General features: G+C 36.4%; 9 protein-coding genes and 1 pseudogene across 12 annotated transcripts; 7 read left to right on the top strand and 3 right to left on the bottom strand.

The window, feature by feature from the left end:
* Positions 1 to 1,002: 1,002 nt before the first annotated feature.
* LOC104759707 (chitinase 10) lies at positions 1,003 to 2,270 on the top strand. Its single transcript, XM_087507579.1, has 2 exons — positions 1,003 to 1,556; positions 1,743 to 2,270. The coding sequence occupies exons 1-2, from the start codon at positions 1,111 to 1,113 to the stop codon at positions 2,110 to 2,112; spliced, it is 816 nt and encodes a 271-aa protein (XP_087363705.1). The 5' UTR covers positions 1,003 to 1,110; the 3' UTR covers positions 2,113 to 2,270.
* A 350-nt stretch (positions 2,271 to 2,620) lies between these two features.
* LOC104759700 (protoporphyrinogen oxidase 1, chloroplastic-like) lies at positions 2,621 to 5,760 on the bottom strand (annotated as a pseudogene). Its single transcript, XR_015587505.1, has 6 exons — positions 5,705 to 5,760; positions 4,619 to 4,721; positions 4,117 to 4,253; positions 3,598 to 3,963; positions 3,249 to 3,505; positions 2,621 to 3,172 (listed from the first exon to the last, which is right to left on the bottom strand). The product of XR_015587505.1 is annotated as a protoporphyrinogen oxidase 1, chloroplastic-like (transcript).
* A 1,274-nt stretch (positions 5,761 to 7,034) lies between these two features.
* LOC104759688 (transcription factor HFR1-like) lies at positions 7,035 to 9,025 on the top strand. The gene is made up of 5 exons (XM_010482591.3): positions 7,035 to 7,174; positions 7,295 to 7,604; positions 7,720 to 7,845; positions 8,013 to 8,078; positions 8,633 to 9,025. Coding segments are annotated over exons 1-5 (819 nt in total). The 5' UTR covers positions 7,035 to 7,172; the 3' UTR covers positions 8,948 to 9,025.
* A 709-nt stretch (positions 9,026 to 9,734) lies between these two features.
* LOC104759683 (germin-like protein subfamily 2 member 2) lies at positions 9,735 to 10,938 on the top strand. Its single transcript, XM_010482585.3, has 2 exons — positions 9,735 to 9,994; positions 10,217 to 10,938. The coding sequence occupies exons 1-2, from the start codon at positions 9,883 to 9,885 to the stop codon at positions 10,759 to 10,761; spliced, it is 657 nt and encodes a 218-aa protein (XP_010480887.1). The 5' UTR covers positions 9,735 to 9,882; the 3' UTR covers positions 10,762 to 10,938.
* A 34-nt stretch (positions 10,939 to 10,972) lies between these two features.
* LOC104759676 (protein COP1 SUPPRESSOR 2) lies at positions 10,973 to 12,656 on the top strand. Its single transcript, XM_010482580.3, has 6 exons — positions 10,973 to 11,325; positions 11,439 to 11,642; positions 11,736 to 11,859; positions 11,957 to 12,030; positions 12,117 to 12,274; positions 12,367 to 12,656. The coding sequence occupies exons 1-6, from the start codon at positions 11,228 to 11,230 to the stop codon at positions 12,540 to 12,542; spliced, it is 834 nt and encodes a 277-aa protein (XP_010480882.1). The 5' UTR covers positions 10,973 to 11,227; the 3' UTR covers positions 12,543 to 12,656.
* LOC104759667 (putative expansin-A17) lies at positions 12,605 to 13,816 on the bottom strand. The gene is made up of 3 exons (XM_010482574.2): positions 13,618 to 13,816; positions 13,123 to 13,444; positions 12,605 to 12,991 (listed from the first exon to the last, which is right to left on the bottom strand). The coding sequence occupies exons 1-3, from the start codon at positions 13,748 to 13,750 to the stop codon at positions 12,682 to 12,684; spliced, it is 765 nt and encodes a 254-aa protein (XP_010480876.1). The 5' UTR covers positions 13,751 to 13,816; the 3' UTR covers positions 12,605 to 12,681.
* A 2,019-nt stretch (positions 13,817 to 15,835) lies between these two features.
* On the top strand, positions 15,836 to 18,502 carry LOC104759659 (mannan endo-1,4-beta-mannosidase 1). 2 transcript variants are annotated; one of them, XM_010482567.3, is made up of 5 exons: positions 15,836 to 16,307; positions 16,919 to 17,098; positions 17,453 to 17,575; positions 17,670 to 17,878; positions 17,998 to 18,502. In XM_010482567.3, the coding sequence occupies exons 1-5, from the start codon at positions 15,978 to 15,980 to the stop codon at positions 18,389 to 18,391; spliced, it is 1,236 nt and encodes a 411-aa protein (XP_010480869.1). In that variant the 5' UTR covers positions 15,836 to 15,977; the 3' UTR covers positions 18,392 to 18,502. The 2 variants fall into 2 exon arrangements, with proteins under 2 accessions (XP_010480869.1, XP_087363702.1); XM_087507576.1 differs by having other exon boundaries at positions 15,874 to 16,307; positions 17,993 to 18,502.
* On the bottom strand, positions 18,457 to 20,915 carry LOC104759653 (cathepsin B-like protease 2). The gene is given in 10 exon segments (XM_087507577.1): positions 18,457 to 18,714; positions 18,827 to 18,862; positions 18,949 to 19,062; positions 19,144 to 19,362; positions 19,453 to 19,578; positions 19,664 to 19,738; positions 19,832 to 20,107; positions 20,255 to 20,335; positions 20,421 to 20,474; positions 20,655 to 20,915. Coding segments are annotated over 10 exon segments (1,197 nt in total). The 5' UTR covers positions 20,736 to 20,915; the 3' UTR covers positions 18,457 to 18,579.
* Positions 20,916 to 21,704: 789 nt separating this feature from the next.
* Positions 21,705 to 23,277, top strand: LOC104759646 (uncharacterized). The gene has a single exon (XM_010482557.3). It carries the CDS (start codon positions 21,705 to 21,707, stop codon positions 23,130 to 23,132), a length of 1,428 nt encoding a protein of 475 aa, XP_010480859.2. The 3' UTR covers positions 23,133 to 23,277.
* Positions 23,278 to 23,306: 29 nt separating this feature from the next.
* LOC104759637 (translocase of chloroplast 33, chloroplastic) lies at positions 23,307 to 25,448 on the top strand. Of its 2 annotated transcripts, none has more exons than XM_010482547.3 (8): positions 23,307 to 23,446; positions 23,569 to 23,680; positions 23,788 to 23,895; positions 24,002 to 24,126; positions 24,458 to 24,722; positions 24,813 to 24,881; positions 24,961 to 25,122; positions 25,209 to 25,448. In XM_010482547.3, exons 2-8 carry the CDS (start codon positions 23,585 to 23,587, stop codon positions 25,275 to 25,277), a joined length of 894 nt encoding a protein of 297 aa, XP_010480849.1. In that variant the 5' UTR covers positions 23,307 to 23,446; positions 23,569 to 23,584; the 3' UTR covers positions 25,278 to 25,448. The 2 variants fall into 2 exon arrangements, with proteins under 2 accessions (XP_010480849.1, XP_010480852.1); XM_010482550.3 differs by having other exon boundaries at positions 23,308 to 23,446; positions 23,573 to 23,680.
* The last annotated feature ends 546 nt before the right edge of the window (positions 25,449 to 25,994 follow it).

Genomic DNA, 25,994 nt, shown 5'->3' with positions numbered 1-25,994 from the left:
GTAGTTTACAACTTGGTGTCGTTTTCTTTGTTTTTATTCTGTACTGTAGTTTACTTTGTTTTTGATTATTTTTTAATCACGTATAACATAACTGTAGACACTATTGACATGAGATGAATCCATAATACAATGAATTAGAAGGATTGAACAATATTTTGTTTGATACTTTATCTGTAACCATTTAATCTTCTTCGAAATATGATTAACCTGAACACACATGAAAATGGGAAACTGATTGATCACGGAAAATATATAAAAGAACATAATTTTATTTTATATTTTCCAATGAGAAATCAGAAAAAAAAAAAAAAGTATGGGTTTATTGATTAGAACATTTCTGTTAAGCACAAGTTGCTTGCCTATTTTCTAATTTCTTTTATGTTTTCTATATAATCTTAAAGCTTATTTTTGTCTTGGCTCTTCAAAAATCAAAAAGAACATATATACAAATATGTTGTTTATATATGTTACCGATTAGTTAGCCGCCGAACGAGAAACTTTTGTGTAGATTCTACATATATAAATAAAAATAGCAATGAGACTTTGACAATTCATTCATCCAGAACAAAAGAGAGGAGATTTTCCATACCAAGAATGGGTCTTCAAGTATAAAAATTGAAATCAATCTTTTTCAGTAGCACCGTACGTCGACCGAATAAAAACATCGTCATCCACACTGATTACGATCGTATTTCTAATTCACATTATCAAGTAGTACACACTATCTATATCATTCAATGATTATATTGACATTTTGGTTTCAATTTCTAAGAACCATTAATCTGTTACTTCTTTTGTTGTGTACTATTTTCTTGTCTTCTCTTTTTGTTGTTGTTGTTTTGATATTTAATTAAGGTACTGTAAACGATATATGAAAATATTATACATTAAAAAAAAAACTATAAGAAAACTATCACTTAACGTGAAAGAAGCATTGTTTAATGAATGAAACACATGCAAGAGAGCATGTTATAAACGAACCTTTCAGATCGTGAAAAAGTCAACTATAACAAAGTTGAAGTCAACGCATTGACCATTTACACATCTATATAACAAACACCACAAACTCGTCTTAATTCGTACACCAAAACCACCAAGATCCCTCTAAAAATGGCTCAACACTCTTTTCTTCTCGTATGCTTCTACCTCTCAATCTCCTCGATACTATCTTTTGGCCAAACTGAAGCCAGCTCAATCGAGAGTTTGGTTCCAAGATCTCTCTACGACTCAATATTCATCCACAAGGACAATACCGCTTGTCCCGCAAATGGTTTCTACACTTACGAATCCTTTGTGCAGGCGACGAGGCGGTTTCCAAGATTCGGGGGCGTAGGAAGCCCCGAGACGCGGCGGCTCGAAGTGGCTGCGTTTTTGGCTCAGATTTCACACGAGACTACCGGAGGATGGGCAACGGCACCAGACGGACCGTACGCTTGGGGGTTGTGCTTTAAAGAAGAAGTGAGTCCACAAAGTATTTATTGCGACTCTTCTAATACGCAATGGCCGTGTTTCCCTAACAAGACTTATCAAGGCAGAGGTCCAATTCAACTATCCTGGTAGGTTCATATAAGTATTTCATAATTGCAATTTTGAGCATAAGAGAACTACATGTATTATGTGGTATTCGATTTGTATACACCCCAAAGCAAACAACTACATCAAAGATAAATAAACTCTATCATGCAAGATTCGGTCTACCGTCATTTCTAATTTTTTTTTTTTTTTTTTTTTTGGGATGATAGGAACTACAATTACGGACCGGCCGGTCGAGCCTTAGGATTCGACGGTCTACGGAATCCAGAAACGGTGTCAACTAATTCAGTGATAGCTTTCCAAACAGCACTTTGGTTTTGGATGACGACGCAGAGTCCCAAACCGTCGTGCCATGACGTCATGGTCGGGAGATACCGACCTACGGAGGCAGATTTGGCCGCTAACCGTATCGGCGGTTTTGGTTTAACCACAAACATAATAAACGGTGGTTTAGAGTGCGGGATTCCTGGAGACGGGCCGGTTAATGACCGGATCGGGTATTTTCAAAGATATGCTGGGCTATTTAAAGTAGCGACTGGGCCTAATTTGGACTGTGAAAATCAAAGGCCCTTTGCTTAAATAATTAATTTGGTTGACCCAAATATGTATTACTTTAGTACACAAAAAGTCAACAACTATCTATGTAAAGCTCTCACACATGGAGCCATGAAGGTGTTTAAATTTATTTTCTGTGGGTTGTCTTTTGATTTAATGTGATTTGATGGTTTTGATTTCAACTGCTACCTAAAATAAATTAAATTAATTGAGACAAAGTTATTCCCATGGTATTCTTGATGATTGTTAATTTGTTATTTTATCTCACACCTTTAATCTCATTTTCAACAAACAACCACTATGTTGGTTATACTTTGACATACTATATTTGAAGGTTTGAGCACTTTCTTGTTTGTTTCTGGTTAGAGAAATATTAATATATGAAACTCCATCAAATTTAATAGATGGTATATCAAAGATAATTCAAAACTATTTCTGAATATTAAATCTAATGGTTTATGTTTGATAAGAAAAAGTTTAAACCGAGTGGAACAGCTAGCTTTTGGGGCGAGATATAAATGCGACACAAAAGTCAGACAAAAACCACTTGCCAGCCAAAGATTTAAGAGTCCCACTGGATTCTCTCCTCCGTTGGACTTTAAAACACACACACCATCGATCCACAATACCACACAGGCCCACTTCTTTTGTTTTTCTCTATATATATAAACAAGTATTTAGAATCATCACATGACAAGACATACAAACACACAAAGAAACAAGCGCTTCTTTTTCAGAGTTGATCATCATCAAACATCAATGGCGTCAATCGTTCTTCTACTCACAGAAATCCTACACCCTACAAACCCTGAATTCCCTTCTTCTTCCTCCATGCCTCTCACGTCATCATCTTCTACTTCCACCTATTACACACATGAACAGAAATCTCCAAGGGCTACAAGATTCGACAGCGTCAAGATCTCACCTCTTCACGAAGATCCTCAAGATTCAAGAGTTATGATCGATTTGTTCTAGAGATCTCTCTCTCTCTGTCTCTCTCTCTCTCATGCTTTTTGTATTATTCTCCCCACCTTTTGGCTAGTAAAACTTATGAGAAGATCAATGAAACCTTTACAAGCTTAAACTGTTGTCAAAGTCAAAACAGCAATCTAAGTATCTCTATTTGGTTTTTATTCTATTCTTGTTACTTGTAAGCGTACCTCGACATGAAATTGTTGAATTGGGTTGCAACTTGCAAGCGCCTCAATCCCAATGCTACACCAGCAACATAGTTGCCACCCAAGAACATCCCACCATGACCCAATGATGAAAGAGACGCTTTCTCTGCGTCTAACAAATCAATGTTACCTATCAGAAACAGAGGAATGGCTTGAGGCCACACTCTTACTCACTCCAAGTACAACTGGATCAGCATTATCAGCATCTCATCCACTGCTTCCACTAACTCACCTTCTGACTGTAAAGAGACCAAAAGATGTCGACTTTACTATTTGTTCCTCTTAAAATTGTGAATTCGTAGTCTCAAGAAACTTGCTTATTGGTTATTACCTTTGATAAGATCCCAGTGTTGGTAGCTCTGCCAACAATGACGTTAATTTTTTAAACATAGGGAACATAGTCCTAACCAGGAACTTAAGTATAACAAAGAGCCTTCCTTGTGAGCGTAGGTGAAATCGGCCAAACCCTTTAAGATCACCATCTATCAAGCATTCGTTTCGGATTTGCCTCTTTCGGGAATGAGACAGATACTGCTTCAACTGGCGGATAGCGCTTCAAAACTACCCCTCCAATCAACACTTGTGACTCTGGACAGAGAACATCCCCTCTGGAATTTCACAAGTCAAATTGTATCCTCCGCTGTCCAGCTTAGTAATACTTGAGAGCTTCCAAGACACCTTAACTTTGCTTCCCAACCTGCCCAAATAAAAATTAAAAAAAAAAAAAGAAAAAAAGATAATGCAAGTGTTTACAAAGTCTTTGCATTGTTCTCCTTGAAAAGGGTGGTGAGAGAGGAAAAGAAAACAGATTCATTCGTCAACATCTAATCCTAATCATAATACTGTATACCTTGTAGCGATTGCCTCTGCCAGCATTGTGAGTCTTTTCCTGAAAAACACACAGCTGTTTCGCCATTTGAATTTGGCAGGCGCCCGCAAAATCAGATTGGTGTTCAAACGCCAAGAGCAACCCCCAATCTGAATTCTCTAATGCTGAACAAGTCAAAGACCGGTTCAGTCGTTTGGCTTTAACGGAACCGGCCTCAATTTCCCATTCCACAACACAAACCTCGGCAAAATTAGGATCTCCTAAGACTTAGCTCATCCTTTCTAGTTTTCAAACCACATATTCCACAAGGCTTTTAAATTCACTTAACCAAAACACACAGCATCCGATTCCCAACCAAACATCCTCTCTTATTGAACTGCAAAACATAATACTATCAGATACAACTCTCAATTGTTCCGCAGAATCAAATCTACTATGCTTTCAGAATCGAATCTAGAACATCGAATTGCACTACTATTGAACAACTAAGAGATTCAAAAAATTGAAGGAATATAGACCGTACCACCACGACTGCGTTGCCGCCGGCCGGAGAACGGAGAAGTGATATATATTTTCCAAGCAAGCCAGAGAGGTTTTCAGATGAGATAAAAAGAGCGTCCTGAGTCCTACTGAGTCCAAAGATCCATTATTGTACTTATATGGGCCAACTTAAAAGCCCATTAAATATGTTGGGTTAAATATCATGTTCTCTATTTGGTAATGTTAATAAGCAAATTATCATCATTTGTCAAAGAAAAGTTCATAATTGTATTCATGATGCATTTTAACTTTAACATAAATTGTCAAAAAAATTCATAACAATTGTACAAAATAAGAAAGAACATCTTACATAAATATCTTTTGAGTCATCTTTTTTTATAAGAATGTTCCCATGATTTGTTCTTAGTGTTAGTCTGTTAGAAAATCAGCATATAGTACTTTTGTAAATAATTTTTTTCCTCGTAATATTTCCAGATGATATGGATGTTGTGTGTGTCATTTCATATTAAATCATGTTATTTTATTTGATAATTCGTTATTTATAAATATATAAAAAAAATCATACAACATAAAACACAAGATTAATAATACGACTGCCACAATGTCTATTTTTGCAAATGATCCCTTCCAGATTATTATATAGCAAAATCACCCACCCTTCCAGATTATTATATAGCAAAATCACCCACCCTTCCTATAATATATAATCTAAAATGTATGTGATAATTTCCACCATTTTATTTTTTACATAAATATCTGATCTCTAAAAAAAACAAAATTGTGGATGATGAGTTGGGCAGCGGATCAATGGATGTTGGAATTAGTGTACTATGAAAAAAAAAAAATGAATCATGGATCAACCATTACATTCACAAACAGTACTTGGTATAGTTCAGCTCCAACCACAATGATGGGAACAAACAATAGCATATATAGAATCAATAATGCTAACGTGTTTTTTTTTTTTTTTTCATTTATTAATCGAAACAGTGTAAGTCGATGGAACGTATATTCCGAAAGGTCGTTGTCGTTTATGGGAGATGGAAACATGGAGTGGCTGTGGTTTTGCTTCGTCGCTCGCTAAGACACCAACAAAAACGGAAAGTACTGAGTGTCAGACATAGCAGCATGTCCATCACGAGGGATCACGTGAACGACACGCATTTTCTTCTCTCTTTTTAGGATATTTTCAGGCCCATCTTTTTTTTATTCAACGCCTGCGTACATTAAAGAAGGAGGTTAGATGTATAACATTCTTTAAACATAATCATAATATTTTTTTTTGTACTCAAATATTTTTCACAAATTACCCGAAATAAAATTTGAATCTTAATGTTTTCTTTTTTTCTATTATAAGTAATTAACCAGGTAACAAGCGTATTCAAAATATGTTGTAATTGAATTGAATGTCAAAAAAAATATATACTGTATATGTTGTAATAATTGGAGTTTTTCATTAAGGAAATAACGTGGACCATCGCACCTGCTAGGTGTATGTATGGTTGATGCCGACTTGACTCTAAAATTCCAATAAATGTGTCGTGGGGTTACAGAAAACAAAAAGCTTATTCGTTTATAGTATTGGCTTTGGGTCTACAACCCACGTGGGATTTCTCGATAAAACCCTAAATGATTTTTTCCCAGGAACCCATTAGTAGTAGTCTTGATTCTTGAATCGTATTCTCTAAGCAGCTGAAATAATCAATCGTTCGTTGTTGTTGAAAAGCAAAAAAATTGTGATCAGCGTATTTAACTAATTTTTGAATTTTATGTGTTCGCTTAAGCAAACTAGACATTAAATGTGTATATGTAATAGACATCTTATTCTATAATAAAAAAATATATTAGAGACGACTGGACATCGATTGATCCTGTATATATATATATATATATATATATATATTTTACAAATATCAAGTATAAAACTACGACTATCCAAGGGTAAAGGATAAGATTACAGGAAAATTAATTAACGGATAGAAATGGTCCTACCCGTTATGCACTACAGTTCTTTGGTGGAGAGATGTAATTCAAAATGTCACTCAAATCTCAATATATATATATATATATATATATATGGCTTTCCGAAGAGTAGTTAATCAAGATCATGTATATATGCAATTATGCATGCAATGTATACGTTATTATTTATTGTCGATGTATACTTGCATGCCTAGATATTTTGGAATTCTTTTTTGCGTAATGTCAAAATAAATCTTATGAAATAGTTTCCGATATATATAAAGAGAAAACCATTAACAGGCCAAGTAATGTAAATTAAACAGAGTAATATTTCATTTGAAAATTGTGAATGTGAAATTTATTCCATTGTTGTCGGTCGGTGTACGTAAAATAATTAAAATATGTATTTTTCTTCTCCAAAACAAAAGCACCACTAGAATTATGAAGCGTGGCAAAATATAAGTGGGTCAGTAATGTAGCTGACAACTATACCATCTGCCTCATCCGGTCGTTCCTCCTATATTATAAACGAATGGGATTCCATTTTCTCGGACAAATCTGAATAAAAACAAATTTCTCGAATTCTTTCATCTCCGGTTCTTCTTTTAACGAACATGTAAGTATAGTTAAACAGGAAGTTTCCGAGTGTACGTAGGTTTCTTGTCATATCGATAATTTATAAATCTCGTAAACCCTAGCTAATAATTTACTACTTTGCTTCTTTTTCCTTTTGCAGGTTGAATCACGAAGTCGGATCACTTGCTGTGAAAGATCATGGTATGGCAAAAAGAGCAAGAAGCGATGAAGATCGTCTTATCGACGGTCTAAAATGGAGCTACGGTTACTTTGATCATGATCATATTCAACTTGTTCCAGAGATTCGTAAAGAAGAAGAAAAGCCGAAGGAGGATTTGTTGGTTGTTGTCCCTGATGAACATTCTGAAACTGATGATCATCATCATATTGAAGATTTTTCAGATGATCGATGTTATTTGAGAAACAAACATGAGAACCCAAAAAAACGCCGTATCCAGATCTCAAGTGATGTAAGTCGATATATATATATATATATACATATATATAGGTTTCCTTATTACCTTATGTATTTTACATGATTTCTGACCGGTTCCTTAATTTTTTTTCCTCTAAAAATTTGTTTAGGAAGAATCAGAGGACTTTACAAGAGAGGTTCCCTCAGTTACACGAAAAGGTTCCAAGAGAAGAAGAAGAGACGAGTTGTGTGAGAAGATGCGTACGCTACAGCAAATTGTACCTAATTGTTACAAGGTTGGTGTATATATATATATATATATATATGTTAATATGTATTATGCCAAACACACACACACACACATATATATGTATTATGTGGGTGTATATATAGTTCAATATATCAAGGAACCTTGCTGTAAGTTTCGGTTTCTGATAACCGGTGGTGTTTTTTTGGTTTTCAGGCGGACAAAGTTTCGGTTCTCGATAAGGCCATAGAGTATATGAAAAACCTTCAGCTTCAACTCCAGGTGTATATCTTAATTAATACTAGTATTCAGTATATTTTACCTCACCCGTAATTTATTCAATATTCTATGTATGCTTGTTCAGATATATATAAGACTTGAGATTTGGGGGGTTTTTCTTAGATTTTGAGTTTTTTTTTGTTAATTTAATCGGTTGATATATCATATATGAATTGTTCTTGTTATATGATCTAACTCGCCAACTTATAATATTGTTTTGTTATATGGGTTTCTAATTGATAAAAACAAATATAGTGATAAAGAAGTATTTTATAATCACATTAATTTACTCTTATTAATAATATGTTATTTATTCAAAATTAAATCGTGAAATTATAAACGATGGTAATATAAGTTATATAAAGGAATTTTAATTTAGTAGAGTTTAGAGAATTTCTCTCATTTTTTAAGCCACTGCGTTACTGTTCCAATAGGCACTAACATTTATTTTGTCGTCAAGACCTATTATCAATTTGAATATTAAAAAGATGTATATTTGCTATATATATTTAGATTCAGAAACTAAGCTCTAATCAAAGTTAATGTTGTAATTCCAGGTGATGTCAATAATGGGAATGAATCCTTATTCCCCTCCTGCGACATTTAACTTTGGAATGCAAAACCACCTGTTCACTGCGATGGCTCTGGCTCAGGGCCAAAATCAGGCGAATCACACCACGTCGACACCGTTAATTCAGGCTTTAAATTGGCCGTTACCACCGTTAACTAATCTTTTATTCCCACACTCGTCAAACCAGTCTCCCTTTCTTACAACAGCATCAGCAGCTTCTTCTTCTTCTCAATGTCTTTGTGGTTTGGTTCCTTGTTTCCCAAGTCCCCTCGACTTTCCTTCCCGTGCGATGGGACTATGATATGTAAGTAGCTCGACAAAAGTTATGTGAAATGAATGTTGATTAAGATAAAATGAAATTCCAAAATATCAGATAATAGTTCCCTCGTAGCGTTTTTATTTGATTAAAAGGGAGTTGAAAACGAAAACCCATTGAACGTAGGAACAAGAGCCTTTTCCTGAAGGATTCGAAGTAGTGTTTCAAATGGTATTGGTTACACCCCAATGATATTTATCTTCAGCATCTCAAGTTCAGGCCCACTGGATAATAATGTTCTATGCGGAAACTGACAATAAATTACCTCTACACACTACATGTTACTTAGAAGCTATATATAACTAGGGTGTGGCTCTCGCTCTGTCAACTTAGGGTGTACGAGAAAAGAAGAAATGGGAACGTGACTTCGAGGATAAAATTAAACACTTGCTCAGCGTACACATCAATGATTTATTTGCGTTTAGTGTATATTATTTTAAATTTACCCGTTAGCTTGAAGTATTTAGAAAAATCCGCTGTTAGTTAGTATACGTGATACGAAACTCCAACTTAAGCAAACAAATTTTGTGTGCCAACTGCCAAGTTTGCATTTTTCCAGAATATATTATTGGAAAAACTGAAACTTTTTCTAATTGGGAATTATACATTTTTTTTGGGTAGACATAATTCACATTAAAAAAAATCTACACATATATATTCGTTATTTGACCAAATATATGTTTTAACAAGACTTAACTTTAGTGAAAAACAACGTCAGAAAGGTATCGTTTTACCTACTAATTAGCTATGACGTACATTTCTTAGTTTGGTCAAGACAAATGAAATGTTTGGATTTTTTGTCAAGCAAATGTCTTGTCGATCAAAAACTGCTCTATGATTCTATAAGTATAAAAATCTTCGAGCCTCTTTTCTCATAATCAAATAAATTTCATATTTTCCTCAATATTTAATTTGGAGTCATGATGATTTCAAGAATTTCTATTATCATCGTGTTATCTTGTATTATCACATCAACTCGTGCATATGATCCTGATGCTCTTCAGGATCTCTGCGTTGCCGATAAATCTCACGGTAGAAATTACCTCTGTTAATTTAATTTATCCTAATGTCTATTTGTAATTAGGGTAATCTCAATCTCTATGAAACTCTTGTCGATTTTTTATTTTTTTTAAGAAACAGCGGTAAGTTGAAATTAGAGATTTTGTGGACTTACATATTACACTAATACTTTCAAGTTGACTGTCTCAAGATAATATAATACATAACATGAACCGCTCGATGTGCGCATCGCAGGAACCAAACTGAATGGATTTCCATGCAAGGAAACGTCAAACATCACGGCGTCAGACTTCTTCTTCGCCGGAATCTCAAAACCCGCCGTCATAAACTCCACCTCCGGTTCCGCCGTGACGGGAGCCAACGTGGAGAAGATCCCCGGCCTCAACACTCTCTCGGTCTCCTTAGCGCGTATAGACTACGCCCCGGGTGGTTTAAACCCACCTCACACTCACCCACGCGCCACAGAAGTGGTCTACGTCCTGGAAGGAGAGCTCGAAGTTGGGTTTATTACGACGGCGAATAAGCTTTTCTCTAAAACCATAAAGATTGGTGAAGTTTTCGTTTTTCCAAGAGGTCTCGTGCATTTTCAGAAGAATAATGGGAAATCTCCAGCGTCTGTTTTGTCAGCGTTTAATAGTCAGTTGCCGGGGACGGTTTCGGTTGCTGCGGCACTATTTGCGACGGAGCCTGCGTTGCCGGAAGATGTGTTGACTAAGACTTTTCAGGTAGGAACTAAGATGGTTGATAAGATTAAGGAAAGGCTAGCGACTAAAAAATAATCTAAACGACCATATATTGTAATTAACGGTTTCATGATGAGAAACCTAGATTTGTTTTCACTGATGTTATTATGGTAACTAAGACAAAATAATACTGCAGTGACTATCTATCATTGTGAGTTATATTGTTTAAATTTACTTAAAATAAATTAAATCCAAATCTTTTTCTTTGGTGCACTTGTATTAAGGGCTGCTTGCTTGGAAACCAAGTGTTCCTAGTCCTTGTCCTTGAGCTTGGACTAGTTTGATTTTTCACTACTAAATTGAACAAAAACTAATGTGGGCCTGAAATTGTTTAATGGGCTAACTAATAGGGCCCATATTAAAACGATACGTTTGGCTGGTGAGTTTAGCCGACGGTGAAACAGAACAATCTAAAAGCCTAGAGTGAGTTCGTCGTCGTCGTCGTCGTCGTCTTCTTCAAGCACCATTAGCTCATTCAGGAATCCGATAGATACTGATTGCGATGCCGCCGAAAAGAAACTTCAGGAAGCGTAGCTTCGAGGAAGAAGAAGATAATGATGTAAACAAAGCTGCGAATTTAGATGAAGAAGAGAAGCGAAGGTCAGTCATAAATTGAAAAAATCACCACTTTTAGGGCTTGAATTTGTTTTTTTTCGTTTCTTCAATTATTTTGATGGGTTGTTAAAAAGGTTCGATCTTTGGTTGATCTACAGATTGGCGTTGGAGGAGGTGAAGTTTTTGCAGAAGCAGAGAGAGAGAAAATTAGGGGTCCCAGCTTTATCTTCAACGGCGGCGCAATATAGCATCGGAAAAGTGAAACCAGTGGAGAAAGCCGAAGCTGAAGGAGAGAAAGAGGAGCTTGTGTTGCAAGATACTTTTGCTCAAGAGACTGCTGTTTTGATTGAAGATCCCAACATGTAAGCAAATCTCTCTCCATTCAAAAATTTAACCTAATTTTCTAGAGTGAGCTTGTCTTTGCAAGTGTTTTAAGAGTTGTTTTGATTCTTTAGGGTAAAGTACATTGAACAAGAATTGGCTAAGAAGAGGGGGAAAAATATTGATGATGCGGAGGAGGTTGAGAACGAGTTGAAGCGAGTGGAAGATGAGTTATATAAGATTCCTGATCATCTTAAAGTAAGTAGCTTTGCCTAATGTAACACATTGGTTGTTTTTAGTGTTTTATGTGTTACAGGGGATTACGAATGTTGTTACTAAACACCTTCTTTCTCAGGTTAAGAAGCGTAGTTCGGAAGAGAGCTCGACACAGTGGACTACAGGAATAGCAGAAGTCCAACTCCCAATCGAGTATGAATACACTTTCATTGATTTGATGATAAACGTTTTGAGTGTTTTAAAGACTAATGGTTTGTTTTTTTGGGTGGATGGTATAGATATAAGCTGAAGAACATTGAAGAAACAGAAGCTGCCAAGAAGCTTTTGCAAGAGAAGAGGCTTATGGGTCGGCCAAAATCAGAGTTTAGCATTCCATCTAGTTACAGTGCGGATTATTTCCAACGTGGGAAAGATTATGCTGAGAAGCTTAGAAGAGGTATCGCCTTGTGATTCCCTTTCTCTTTTCCACTTGTTAGTCTATGTTTGTGTGGATTTTAATCTAGATCGGTATAAAATCTTAATACGCAGAACATCCTGAGCTATACAAAGATAGAGGAGCTCAAGCAGATGGTGAAGGAGCTAAACCATCTACTACTAGTAGTAATAATAATGCTGATTCAGGGAAAAGCAGACAAGCAGCAACTGACCAAATCATGTTAGAACGATTTCGCAAGAGAGAGCGTAACCGTGTAATGCGGAGATAAAAGTAGAGAGATATTTGCAGACTTCATCCTTGACCGGGTAACACTTTTGGATGCTAGATGTATGTTGTATTGGAATTCTGTAACATTTCATTCAAAGAAACAAGATTTCATTTACATTTGTCCATAGAAGAGTGTGCTTTCAAAAGTTTAAGTTGCTCTTAAAGCTTTGACCAAACTGCCAATTCGAAGGAACTACATTGAGTGCTGTCTTGATTTTACCATTACTGGTTTGGATTTTGAATGAGAGACTTTGGCCATTAAGGTAAGTAAGGCTTTGCCAATTAGATCCCCAGTTTCTTGACATTGATTCCCATTTGCTGCTTTTAGAGCCTTTGATCCATACTTGGGAAATTTCACCTGCTCCTCCTACATTTGAGATGAGGACAAGCTCAAAGTAATCTCTACCGTTCATTGTGAATCTCATACCTCCGCTTCTTCTACATCCGACCCTACAAGATAATCATCCCCAACGAACCTTTTATATTAGAGAAAGTAATGTAGGAAGTAGTTATAGTAACCAAACTGAAATTTGATGGTTTTGTTAGGTTTATGCCGAATAAAATCTGAATTTTGTTGCTACCTTCTATAGAGAACAGGGACGATGCCGGCTCTGTACTTAGCAATGGTCTCAAATGCAGGCTGAGCCATGTCGAAATGAGGCCTGGGAGGGTTACACCAACCTCCATTATCATTTGGTAAAGCATAATTTGGAGGACAGAAGTTTGTGGCTGTGATTGTTATCCATTTGCCTTTAAGACACCATTGTGGCACTTTGGCCGCATCGCAGACCATTTGGTAACAGCCGCCACAAGATTTGCCGTCGTTGAACAATGCAGTGCTTAACGCTGCCGTGTTTGTTCCGTAACCATCGGTGTAGAGGTTGCCGTAACCACATGCTCCACCTGAAATTCAGACCAGGAAAAAAGGATACTACAGGTTATGTAATGTACTACCTAATCTACGCGAAATAACCGATATCGAACTAAAAACTATTGAGGGGTGATTTCTTGTAAGTAAAGAGAACTTGGTCCTTGGGTAAGAAGAAAGAAACCCTAAAGCCCAAGAAACCACTTACCCATTGTACCAGAAGCATCACTTCCGCCGTAGAAAGTTGCATGAGCTTGCATCCAACCTGCAGAAACTGAGCTGATCAAACTCGTGCAGAACATCGCAAGGAGAAAGATGATAAAAGAGAAAATCCTCGTCATATTTTGTTCAGCTCGTGTTTGCTTTGATTACTTGATGGAATGAGTGTTTTGATGAATAATATAGATAGGCGACGAGGTGAGTATTTATAGTGAAAAGGCACAAAAAGTTTGTTTCTAATTTGATGAGTTGAGTATTTTTTGTCTATTAACTTATGTGACTGGAATAACGTGAAAAAAAACGAAATGATACGGCGTTGATAAAACGATACTTGCTAACCATTGTTAATACGGGATAGTCTACAACTAATCATACAGTCACATGTCAACTATTCTTAAATTGCGGAGTAGATTTTGATAAGTTCTCCTCTTTTCACTCGCAAATGCCGTGGTACGTAAGAGGACAGTTGACAGTTGATTAAATAAAAATTTAAGTTATTTGAAATTGTTTTCTTCATTTTAGACAGTCTTATTTGAAACAAATGGACGGATTACAAAATTCATAATTGCACATTCTACATTATCTCATTCGTCAACATGGCTAATGGCACATGTGTACGGCTGCAGTACTCTTTTCAACATATCCACCAAGAAACATAACATCGATGCCAATGTTCATTAATAGAAACTACTAACGATTTATTGAACCAAAATATCAGTAATGATTTTACTACTAATAGATTTCATATAATCATTATATCCAATTCCATGTTAAGTTACGTGGTAGAATGAGTTTTTTTGTTGATTTCTGCCACAGATAATTTTTGTTAATCAAATAGTTGGAACTATCAATTGAACTTTCGAAGATTTTCAACATTGGACAACACTGTCATGCAATAAAGAAAATGAGTCTAATTCTTCTGTACGTAACTTAATATTATCTGTCATGCAATAATCATCAAGGTCCCTAATATGATGGCATATCTAGAGGTACGTTCTCGTTCTTATATCACATGGCTTCATTTGATCAAAGTCCCACATGAACCCAGCCGCCCGATCGACTAATTAATATTAGGATGAAGATTTTTTGTTTCTTACGGTCAAAAATGAAGATTATACATGTACAAATTTGTCCAAACAAAAAAAACATACAAAAAACAAAAAAAAAAATCTCTGTACGTATAAACTTTAGAAGACAAATGAACAAAAAAAAAAAAAAAAAAAAAAACTGATTAAATCAAATCTGATAGCCTGTCTGTTTATGTTTTATCAGTTTCTTAAGCTAACAAATTTAAATTGGTATACTGATTAAATATATGGATTAACAATAAATGAGCCTCTTCAACTGTAAACTTAGCACACAAAATATAAAGGCTTATCAAAGGGCCCAATAACGATAAAACAAAACTTGAGAACAAGAATGGTCCAAGTTAGAAGATCTCTTTTCACATTGTATACACCAAACTATTTCTTTCTTAATGTTCTTAAACATTATTACAGGTTTTCTAGTTATTTAGCAGATAAGTTTAAATATTATTTATTTAAAGACTAAAACATAATGGACCCCCAATGTCTTTGATACCTATATTTAAAATCAATTTTGGAGCTTTACAAAATCCATATGAAGTTTCTCTTTTCAATTATTATTTCTGTTGAGAATTTAAATTTAATAATTCATCTTACATAATTGAGTGATCGACATGAAAATAATCTTACATCTGTACTAGCTTAACTATGATAGAACCACCCCACACGCGTGTCATGCTATTATTCAAAACCAAATAATTAGCGTGATCGTTTCGTATCATTTTATTCAACTCATAAATCATATTATTTTAATTTTGCATTCATATATGTTATACAAACCGAAAATTTATGTTTCCTTATGATGACTTGTTGGAAAATATGATATTCGCTTAACACTTCACCTTAACCAAAAATAATTATATGTAATTCTTAAACAAAGATTCAGATGTAACAATTTGGATACCTTTTTCAATGGAGAAGTGAAAAACTATTACTTACTATTTTAAGCCAAACATAAAATTATTTTAAAATAAATTATGTTAGTTTGTAAAACAATAGTTTCCTTAACCCCATAATAGAAGTTTAAAAAATGATTTTAATAAACGTTGAAATAAACTTTATATAAATCTATTTCACGCGTTCCGTGTACATATATACTTTTCAAGTAAGCTTAGGCAACATAGTGACAAAAACTATATAGTGTTTAAATACGTAGGCACTAAGCCATCTGTAATGTATATATAACAGACAAACACACACAAATGTCTTTAAAGTTTCATGTTGTGTCATACTCTTTCTTTTAAGTCGGCAATTTTTTTTCACAATGTTGAACATCTTGCCGTTTTTCTTCTTTCTTCTTCCGTTACTCATCGGAAACAACCGCATTTGCGTTGCCGTGAAGACAGGCTTCGTGGGGAGAAACGGCACGCAGTTCGTGTTGAACGGAGAACAAGTCTACTTAAACGGCTTCAATGCTTATTGGATGATGACCACTGCGGCCGACACGGCGTCTAGAGGAAGAACCACCGTCACGACGGCGCTCCGACAAGCCTCCGCCGTGGGAATGAACGTCGCTAGGATTTGGGGTTTCAACGAAGGAGATTACATTCCTCTTCAGATCTCTCCTGGCTTCTATAGTGAAGACGTTTTTAAGGTAATTAACACGCATGCATACACATAGGCGTTACACACTAATTTTTTCTTATATGATTTGATCGTTAGCTGATTTATTGTTTTGATAAATTTAGCATCCTATCTCACATATTCTTATTTTTTCCCCTTTTTGCATTTGTTTGAATCACTCTCTAATCGCTAATATACGGAGTTATAAATTAACGATTGACTAGTAATTGTAATTATGGTCGTCATATGTGTATAATAAATCCTTTCGATGACCATTGCCTGATTGAATCCACGTATTGAAGAATTCAAATTTCAAATATGACTTCCCGACAAACGAACTTCAAACTTTTTTGTTCTTTCTTGAAAAAAGAAATTGTCGCGTCCTTTTCATTACGATAATATGTATAAAGTTAATAACCGCAAAAATGACAAAACGACGAATAGATAGAATTTAATATTGTTAATCATATTTAATATGTAATAAAGTTGGTACCAGATAGCTAGTAGTATATACCTTATTTGTTGACCTATTAAAAGAACCTTAATTAACATGATTGATGATTGATTAATAAAATATTAACAACAAATTATTGCGTTTTGTGAATACTACTGACTACTGATACAAGGTTTTGGTGTCAGCAGGGGCTAGACTTTGTGGCCTATGAAGCTGGAAGGTTTAATATTAAATTGATAATTAGTTTAGTCAATAATTACGAAGATTATGGAGGGAGAAAAAAGTACGTGGAATGGGCCGGTTTAGATGAACCGGATGAATTCTACACAAACTCAGCTGTCAAGCAATTTTACAAGAACCACGTGAAGGTAAAGTATAGACATTTTAATCTCATCATATCGAGTAGAGAGATAAGTATCGGTGAAATATATACCGAGATCATCATATGTAACACGGCACGTTACAGGCCAAAAAGATTTTAGAGTATATGGGTACACGTACGTTAACGCGAGATAACCGACGACGGGTTTGAAATGTCAAAAGTTAGGTTTTAAACAATTAAAAAATAATCAGCAAATATGACAAATGTATCAAATCCAAAAAAAATACTAACTTATTTATGACAAATGTCCCTCAAATTAAATATCTTTTTTGTTTGTAAGGATCAGATTAGAATTTTGTATATTTGTACCGACCTACGGTTTGACAAAATAATGAAACAGGTCGTGTTGACGAGGAAAAACACAATCACTGGTCGAATGTACAAAGACGACCCAACCATCTTCTCATGGGAACTTATCAATGAACCTCGCTGCAACGATTCCACTGGTTCTACTATTTTACAGGTTCATCTCTCTCGATATCCCCTGCATATTGTGTTAACATGTACTATATATGTATTACATACTTAAACGGTGCCGTTTTCTTGTGTGTGTGCAGAATTGGGTGAAGGAAATGGCTACTTTTGTTAAGTCCATAGACTCGAATCATTTGCTAGAAATAGGGCTTGAAGGGTTTTACGGAGAGTCTAAACCGGAAAGAACGGGTTACAACCCTGGCAGCACCGTCTCAACCGGTACAGATTTCATCTCCAATAACCAAATTCCGGATATCGATTTCACCACTATCCATATATATCCGGATTCTTGGTAAGTCCATCAGTCTCTCTATTCAGTAGATCAAATTTGGGTTTTTTTTGTGTCTCTGGTTTCTTGTCTTTATAACACGGTCTCTGTTTCACTATCTATTCCTACCAAATCAAGATCAGGCTACCATTACAGAGCGCAAGAACAGGAGAACAAGATACATTTGTGGACAGATGGATCGCAGCACACATCGAAGATTGTGAAAATATCATCAAGAAGCCTCTACTAATAACAGAGTTTGGGAAATCATCAAAGTATCCTGGTTTCAGCTTAGAGAAACGGAACAAGTTTTTCAAGAGAGTCTACGATGTCATCTACGACAGTGCAAGAACAGGCGGTTCGTGTACTGGTGGAGTTTTCTGGCAACTTACGACCAATAGAACCGGTCTGTTAGGTGATGGGTACGAGGTTTTTATGCAAGAAGGTCCTAATACTACTGCTCAGCTTATCGCAGAGCAATCTAGTAAACTGAGAAACCTCAAGTATCCACCGTTGGTCACACATAGTGCAGAATGAAGCAGTATAGATACAAAACAGGAAAAAATAGAATGTACAGAAAAGGAAAAATGTAAAATTGAATATGAACAAAAGCTAAAAGCTATATATACTTTATTTTTGGGTTTAAAAGTCGTTTAATTATTTCATTAGCAACAACAACAACATTGGGAAATTATATATTACAGAGAAGAGACACAACATCTTGTTTAAAACGAGGAAACAAGAAGATCATCTGAAGTGGTAATACCTTTAAATACGTTCCTGTCTGAAGGTAAACCGGCTACAACACCATGTTCGATGCCGCATTCGTTTGTTCCTCTCCTGATCTTGAAGTAACCATCCTGAAATTTTCACACACTATATATCTCAGGTTCTGTATTTCTCTAGAATTTGAATGTTGCTACTTGGACGGTCAAAAGTAAAAAAAAATGATTGGAGAGGAGAAAAACTTACATCACCCCAGCTTCGGTTCCACTGATTTGCAAGCAACTGCAACCAATTCAAAAGAACAAAAAATATTATAACTTTGCAGCCACAAACTCGAAGTCCAGTGTGTTAAATAGCGGATTTCATACCCAATAATCTTCGCCGTCTTCAGAAGTTCCCCAGCCAATAAGTTTAACAGCATGACCTCCAATGTTAGCACCAGTTATGTGCTTGTACACTCCAGATTTGTAATGCGCAAAGTCCTGAAGAACAAAAGATCCATGAAAATTGTGGATATTCATATCATAAAAATATGTTTGATCAATCTAAAACCTAGTATTTACCTCGTAAACGGTAAAGGCAACCTCAACAGGTCCGTTTTTGTAAACTTCTGCCATAATGTCTTCAGGGTGAGATCTGACCTTGTATGCGCTAACACCATAGTGTTTTGATTCACGCCAAAGCTGGTTTCCGCTAGCACATTTCCTCACACATTTTGGTGTAGGGTAAGCGGGTTCACATCCAGGGTGAGAGCAACCAGTACTGTCAAAGTATGGATCACACTGAAGAATCAAGAACATGGGAAAAGCTCTAAATATTTTAACCCACTTTGCCATTAATATATGTTATTTGCAGCTAAATCGAGAATTTACCTCTTCGGTTACTACACCGTGGTGCTTGAAGTAGCGCCATGCAGCAATTGGGTATCCACCATTACAACCTTGACCGCAAAGGAATCCACAACATGCTAAGAGATCGTTGACAGATAAAGAAATGTTCTGCATGGTAAACCAAAGTAACTGATATTAATCTTTCGACGACCAGCAATCATCAATCTTGGGTTCATGGAGAAATCTGCGTTACCATGTTATATTTGATGCAGAACCTGTCGGAGAGTGATTCGACAGCACCAAATGCCCAGCAAGAACCACAGTGACCCTAAACAAACAAAAAAACTTAAGATGTTATCATCGATCTGATCTGAGTAACAAATCGTTCTGTATAAAACAAACTCGAATGATGATGTGTCACCTGATCTTTAGTGAGATTATGATGGAGGATAGGATTTGACACACAACATAAGAAGGGTCAGTAAATTCATTGGATAGAAAATACAGAGATAATGGAGATATAAGAGATTAAAAACCGACCTAAGATCCTTCCAATAGTGGTGCACTGAGACCAAGCGGTTCTAGCATCAAACTCTTTTGGAAGCTTTAAAGATAAATCATGGCTTACAATAGGTACACCCAAAAATTCAGTCTTTGGTGTGGGTTTAACACCAAGGAGGCGCTTAAACTCTGCAACCTACACATAGATACACAAAATCACAGGTCTTATTAAGGAACAGTTTATAAGCATTTTACATCTCTTCACAAAGAAAAATGCAAATAACTCTCTGTAAGCTCTTAATTGATAAGATAGTAGAGGTAATTAATAACAACAAAAGCTCACGGTGGCGTTTGCAAAGCGATCATTCAAAGCAGCTTTCCAACCAGCTTTTGGATTGCCATTGACTTCATTGACAATCTCATTCTGCAAAAAAAAAAAACTCATCATCAATTCAACGATAGGGCAAACTAAAACAGACGATCAGCCATGAATTAGGTAGAATCAAAACCTGAAGAATCCGTGAGGAAAGCTTCTGCTTGGAAAGATTCTCTGCTGCAATACCCTGAGATTAAGACAATAAAAAAAAAAAACCAGCTTTAAAAAATCAAAACTTTAAACAAATATAAAACGTATTCCATTCAAATAAGTATAGATCAGAACTAGAAGAAAGCAATAACATCCATAAACATCGATCTTTGTTAAGCAATTTTAAACAGGGGTTATTGTGAAGGTTTTAAACTACCTGAAGGTTGAAGGAAGAAATTATAATCCCTAAAAGCAAGAAAACAGAGGCCAAGTGAAGTCTGATACAATTCTCAGCCATGAATCTAATCTCTCTCTCTCTCTCAATCCCCTTGATGAATTTCAAAACTGAAACAAATGATTTGCCAGAGAGAGTTTTGGAAAAAAATGTATCTCTCTCTCTAATGGACGTTTTCTTTCGAGATAGAGAGAGAGAGAGAAGCTTTATCTTCAAGAGAGAGAATGACCGATCAATATTACTTCAAGTAGAAGATCCTGACCGTTGATTTGTTCCACTTACTTGATTATTAATTAATCATTGTTTAAAATGATTTAATTAACCTGACTATGATGTTTGAAACGTTGAAACATTTCTATGGGCCTATGGTCTTTCATAGCAGTCATTGTATAATTATAGGCCCAATTGGATAGTCATAATACGGCCCAAGATATTTGTAAAGTAAACGAGTCTAAACTTGATTAATCGCAAATTAAGTATGTTTATTTAAAGCAATCTGATCTCAAGGGGTTTACTTTAGGCGGCTTTAATTACAAAAAAAAAAAAATCAAATTACACAGTAACAGTAGTTTTGATGAATTAGCCTCTCTACTCTACCTGGTGGCGTTGAAGCATCGAAAAGCCATAGAAACCTCTAGAAACTAGAAAGGAGCAGAGAGAATCTTCGAAGGCGATGGAGTACTACGTCTCATCTGCTGACGAACAAATATGGTTTCTTCAACCCTAAGTTGCTAATTTCATCTGTCTTTAGAGCTGCTGGTAAGTTCGTCTTTTAACGCTTCGGATCAATTTCTCTGTAATTGTGAATTTGTAATTCGTTCCGGTAGGGTTTTAAACTCACCCGGAGGCGATTAGTGCTGAGATTCTTATGAATCCGAGATCGATTGTGTAGAGCTGATCTGATCTGGGAGATTGTCTCTGTAATTGTGAATTGTTGATGATGATGAGTCTTTAACGTTTTGTATCTAGGTATCCTGCGTTTGGTCCTTTTTACTGAGCTTGTGGTTTAGGGATTTGAAGTATTTTTGTGTTATGAGGATAGTGAATCAAACACTGCGGAAGATGACTAAGGGTGGAGAGATGATGAATAAGAATCAAACAGTTGGGGTTCTAGACTCAGAAGATGACTCTGATGATTACGACATTGCTGAAGCAAACTGTGAGCTAGCTATGGTAGAAGGTCAGCTCTGTAACATACCATACGAGCTCTATGATCTACAAGATTTAACGAAGATATTGTCTGTTGAGACATGGAACTCATCTCTGACTGAAGAAGAAAGGTTCTTCCTCTCATGTTTTCTGCCAGATATGGATCAACATACATTCACTCTGACGATGCAGGAGCTTCTTGGAGGCGCTAATTTGTATTTTGGGAATCCAGAGGATAGGTTTTACAAAGATTTGAGAGGAGGATTGTTTGCTCCAAAGGTAGCTTGTTGCAAACAAGGGGTTATGTTCGTCAAGAGGAGAAAGTACTACTACTCTTTGAAGTTCTATCATGAAAAGCTGATCAAGACATTCACGGAGATGCAAAGGTTGTGGGTCCAGTATGGAAAGAAACTGAGCAATAACGCAAGACTCTTTCGTTGGTCAGAACAAACGCAAACCGATAGTCTCAAGCTACTGGACCTTAATAGAGTTCCATCTGGGGAAATGGAAAGTGCTTCCTGTAGATTCAAAACTCCCAAAGCAGTGAAACCTCTGGAAAGAAATAGAACGAAAAGTTTAACCTTCCCTCCCATTGGCAGCTCCAAGAACAGTCTCAAGATAATGATAACTGATAAAGGAATATTCCGGTACCAAGGTTCCAGCTTAGTTTCTGCTGGCCATCATCATCAGACTTTACCAAAGGGTCTTCTCAAAGTAGTCCCTAAATCTTCTTCTGCCATTCTCAGGGAACCCTATGTAGTAGCTCCAGGAAACAGTCTCCTGCAAATCGATGAAACCGGTTCAAAGAATATTAGATTTGCAGCGTCTCCTTATTTAGGTACGAGATTTGAGAAACCACCCTACGGAAGGATCGCCTGTTCTATGGCACAACTCCCAAAATGCTCACTGAATCACCAAGACCCTTTCTTGACCGATTTGGAAACTACACAAAGCTCAATTGACAAGGTAGAACCGGTGTTGCATGATCCAACACAAACTATCCCCGGAGGTCTTGGTGTTTCAAATTACTCCATCACAGAACATAATCTGGCTCTAAAGCAAGAAGAATTTGTCCGTTACCACCTGAAGTCTCCTGGTTTTAAGCTGAGCACTGTAGACAGAGGCTCTGAAACAGCCGACACCAAAACCAAGAGGATTTTGTATGGTAATAACTTTCAGAGGGAATCCAAGGTCCTGAGAAAACCGCTGCATGTTCTGAGGGAAGACAATCATGCTCAAGAAACCGACAATGACCATTTGTTTTCCTTGACGTACAAACGTAGAAAGGTTGAGAGAATCAGCATCGCTTGAACTTCCACTTTATGCTAACCCACGTAATGTACTCTTCCATTGCTCCGAGATTCATGAAAAAATATGAACTGTAATGCATATTGGTGATTGGATTTGGATTTGGATTTGGGTTGGGGTTAAGAATGACTATTTTTAGGCACTAAAAGGAAGTATTGATAAAATAAAGGAGTAAAGTGTAATAACCAAATAATTAGTCCCAACTAATAAACAAGAGAGTTCCGATAAGGTCACCCATGCCTTTGTTTTGTTTTCTCTCCGGAACAACGCATTGAGAGCTTCTCCCAAAACCTCAAAACCACAAAGCTCATACAACGGTAAGCCCCTCCAAAGCTTCTAAAGCTTATCGCTTTCAACCGTTTATTGTATCATCGTCATCTCTAGGGTTGTAGCGCTGTAAACCAAATACAAAAATCATAAATTTTACTTATTTTGTTAGAAAGGGTTTTGGAGTGATGGGGTCTCTCGTTCGTGAATGGCTCGGGTTTCAGCAATTTCCAGTGGCTACCCAAGAAAAGCTGATTGAATTCTTCGGCAAATTGAAGCAAAAGGTTTGTTTTTTTTTTGGTTCCTCCTGTTTCTTTGATGCTGAGTCGGTTTCTCGGATTCTCCGTTGTGATTAATAAGGGTGATGGGGGATTTTTTTTTGTAATCACAGGATATGAACTCTATGACAGTTCTTGTTCTGGGTAAAGGCGGTGTCGGCAAATCATCCACCGTCAATTCTCTTATCGGTGAACAAGTCGTCCGTGTCAGTCCTTTCCAAGTACGTAATTTAGTTTCCCTAAGCTTGAACTTGACTTGTTTTTATTTGGTTTAATCAAGTATTGTCATTGCAAGACATTGATGGTTTTGTTTTGTCGATTTTGTAGGCTGAAGGTTTGAGACCAGTGATGTGTTCAAGAACAATGGGAGGGTTCACTATCAACATTATTGACACCCCTGGACTTGTTGAAGCTGGATATGTCAATCACCAAGCCCTCGAGTTAATCAAAGGGTCAGTATTTGAATCTCTTCTTCATTATATTGATTGGCTTGGGTGACGTTTTGTGTTTGACTAGCTCTTCATTGATGTTATTAGATCTGCTTGCTGCGTATAGGTTTATCACATATGTTTGTGATTAAATTAAGCTACGTAAATATGTGCTTAAAATGTTTACTTTGTAGGGTTTCTGCTGAAATTGTGTATTATGGCCTAATACTGTTTAGGCTTTACTCAATGGGGTTTATTGTTCTGCTGAAGCTGTGTGTGTGTGTGGAAGTCTTGTGAAAGTTGTGTGTGTTGAAGTTCTTATGACAGTTGTGTGTGTTTCTCGGATTTTGGGCAGGTTTCTTGTGAACAGAACCATAGATGTCTTGCTCTATGTTGATCGTTTGGATGTGTATAGAGTCGATGAGCTAGATAAGCAAGTTGTTAAAGCAATCACCCAAACCTTTGGAAAAGAGATATGGTGCAAAACCTTACTTGTTCTGACTCATGCTCAATTTTCCCCTCCCGATGAACTTTCCTACGAAACTTTTTCCTCCAAGAGATCAGATTCTCTCCTCAAAACTATCCGTGCTGGTTCTAAGATGCGAAAACAAGAATTTGAGGTATGGTTATTCCCGTCTCCGACAATAGTTTTGCCAATGTTTGATTCATTGTAGCAAAAATCAGTTACATTCTTCTCTACTGGCTTGTAGGATTCCGCAATCGCGGTAGTCTATGCAGAGAACAGCGGAAGATGCAGTAAGAACGATAACGACGAAAAGGTTTGAGTTTTTGGAATCTCTGATTTGACCCGACTTGGGGACTTTTGAAAGTTGCTTACCTGCTCTTGGTTTGGTTTAGGCTCTTCCGAATGGTGAAGCGTGGATCCCGAACTTGGTGAAGGCAATAACTGATGTAGCAACAAACCAGAGGAAAGCAATTCATGTAGACAAGAAGATGGTAGATGGATCTTACTCTGATGATAGAGGAAAGAAACTTATCCCTCTTATCATCGGCGCTCAGGTAAGAAAGAGTGACACAATTTGATGTATTTGTCTTATTCGAATTTGGTAAACAAGTGAAATCCGTTTTTTTTTTGTACTTGTCAGTGCTTCATCGTTAAGATGATTCAAGGAGCAATCAGAAATGACATCAAGACAAGTGGAAAGCCACTTTAAGAGCGAGTGAAGAACATGTTGTGTTGTGACCAAATTGGAAGGAAGAGACTTTTATCTGCAACATTTTTCTAGTTTCCGGCTTTTTATCTTTTCTGTAATCTATGGAGATTTGCCCAAAGAAAATATTACCATGTGTTTTTGGTTAAATGAAATGGATGTTTCCCAGAAAAAGGAATACATTATTCTGTAGGTTATCTGATAAGAGAGATAGATTGTTCTAGTTTTATGTTCAGTAATGCTCTGTTCTCGAGTTTTATCACTTCATCATCACATCATCAAACTTTTCTTACATTTACGATTACATTTAGTTCTTCTTCTCTTTGGTAACCCCTTCTTACTGTGTTTTCAGACTAAGGAAACAACTCAACACACTTGTGTGATTACATTAGCTGCACAGACGGACAGAGCCAAACACAAAAACTCTCTAAACATGATTGATTGGCTCTAAACAATCGCCAAAACTCTTTTGCTCTTTGCTTCTTCTCAGCATATAATCCTCAAACCCAAAACGACGACCACAAAAAAAAAACAACGTTGTACTGACTACTGAGAACATAGCAGATTCTATCGCCTCCATAAACAAGCATGAAACACATTCCTTCCCTCAGAGCCATGGAGTTGTAGATTATTCAGTGGTCAGAATCAAGATTGAGGATTAATTGGGCCACTAGACATGATTGGTGTGCTGGTACTAATTAACCAAAGCAATTCTTGTTG

This window comes from Camelina sativa, chromosome 3, assembly GCF_030686135.1.
Source record: "Camelina sativa cultivar CO46 ecotype springtype chromosome 3, ASM3068613v1".
In the NCBI taxonomy this organism is placed as follows: Eukaryota; Viridiplantae; Streptophyta; class Magnoliopsida; order Brassicales; family Brassicaceae; genus Camelina; species Camelina sativa.
The sequence above is the reverse complement of the archived record's forward strand: the minus strand, read 5'-3'. Positions and strand labels throughout refer to the sequence as shown.

What these genes read in the sequence shown, in the direction of transcription:
- LOC104759707 (XM_087507579.1), top strand. Translation starts at nt 1,111, where the DNA reads ATGGCTCAACACTCTTTTCTTCTCGTATGCTTCTACCTCTCAATCTCC. An exon ending in GGTCCAATTCAACTATCCTG is followed by an intron (nt 1,557 to 1,742) that starts GTAGGTTCATAT and finishes TTGGGATGATAG; the next exon opens with GAACTACAATTACGGACCGG.
- LOC104759688 (XM_010482591.3), top strand. An exon ending in GTATCCAGATCTCAAGTGAT is followed by an intron (nt 7,605 to 7,719) that starts GTAAGTCGATAT and finishes AAATTTGTTTAG; the next exon opens with GAAGAATCAGAGGACTTTAC. An exon ending in ACCTTCAGCTTCAACTCCAG is followed by an intron (nt 8,079 to 8,632) that starts GTGTATATCTTA and finishes TTGTAATTCCAG; the next exon opens with GTGATGTCAATAATGGGAAT.
- LOC104759683 (XM_010482585.3), top strand. Translation starts at nt 9,883, where the DNA reads ATGATGATTTCAAGAATTTCTATTATCATCGTGTTATCTTGTATTATC. An exon ending in CGTTGCCGATAAATCTCACG is followed by an intron (nt 9,995 to 10,216) that starts GTAGAAATTACC and finishes TGCGCATCGCAG; the next exon opens with GAACCAAACTGAATGGATTT.
- LOC104759676 (XM_010482580.3), top strand. Translation starts at nt 11,228, where the DNA reads ATGCCGCCGAAAAGAAACTTCAGGAAGCGTAGCTTCGAGGAAGAAGAA. An exon ending in GATGAAGAAGAGAAGCGAAG is followed by an intron (nt 11,326 to 11,438) that starts GTCAGTCATAAA and finishes GTTGATCTACAG; the next exon opens with ATTGGCGTTGGAGGAGGTGA. An exon ending in GAAGTCCAACTCCCAATCGA is followed by an intron (nt 12,031 to 12,116) that starts GTATGAATACAC and finishes TGGATGGTATAG; the next exon opens with ATATAAGCTGAAGAACATTG.
- LOC104759667 (XM_010482574.2), bottom strand. Translation starts at nt 13,750, where the DNA reads ATGACGAGGATTTTCTCTTTTATCATCTTTCTCCTTGCGATGTTCTGC. An exon ending in TGATGCTTCTGGTACAATGG is followed by an intron (nt 13,445 to 13,617) that starts GTAAGTGGTTTC and finishes TCTGAATTTCAG; the next exon opens with GTGGAGCATGTGGTTACGGC. An exon ending in GTCCCTGTTCTCTATAGAAG is followed by an intron (nt 12,992 to 13,122) that starts GTAGCAACAAAA and finishes ATTATCTTGTAG; the next exon opens with GGTCGGATGTAGAAGAAGCG.
- LOC104759659 (XM_010482567.3), top strand. Translation starts at nt 15,978, where the DNA reads ATGTTGAACATCTTGCCGTTTTTCTTCTTTCTTCTTCCGTTACTCATC. An exon ending in TTTACAAGAACCACGTGAAG is followed by an intron (nt 17,099 to 17,452) that starts GTAAAGTATAGA and finishes ATAATGAAACAG; the next exon opens with GTCGTGTTGACGAGGAAAAA. An exon ending in CTGGTTCTACTATTTTACAG is followed by an intron (nt 17,576 to 17,669) that starts GTTCATCTCTCT and finishes GTGTGTGTGCAG; the next exon opens with AATTGGGTGAAGGAAATGGC.
- LOC104759646 (XM_010482557.3), top strand. Translation starts at nt 21,705, where the DNA reads ATGAGGATAGTGAATCAAACACTGCGGAAGATGACTAAGGGTGGAGAG.
- LOC104759637 (XM_010482547.3), top strand. Translation starts at nt 23,585, where the DNA reads ATGGGGTCTCTCGTTCGTGAATGGCTCGGGTTTCAGCAATTTCCAGTG. An exon ending in TCGGCAAATTGAAGCAAAAG is followed by an intron (nt 23,681 to 23,787) that starts GTTTGTTTTTTT and finishes TTGTAATCACAG; the next exon opens with GATATGAACTCTATGACAGT. An exon ending in TCCGTGTCAGTCCTTTCCAA is followed by an intron (nt 23,896 to 24,001) that starts GTACGTAATTTA and finishes TCGATTTTGTAG; the next exon opens with GCTGAAGGTTTGAGACCAGT.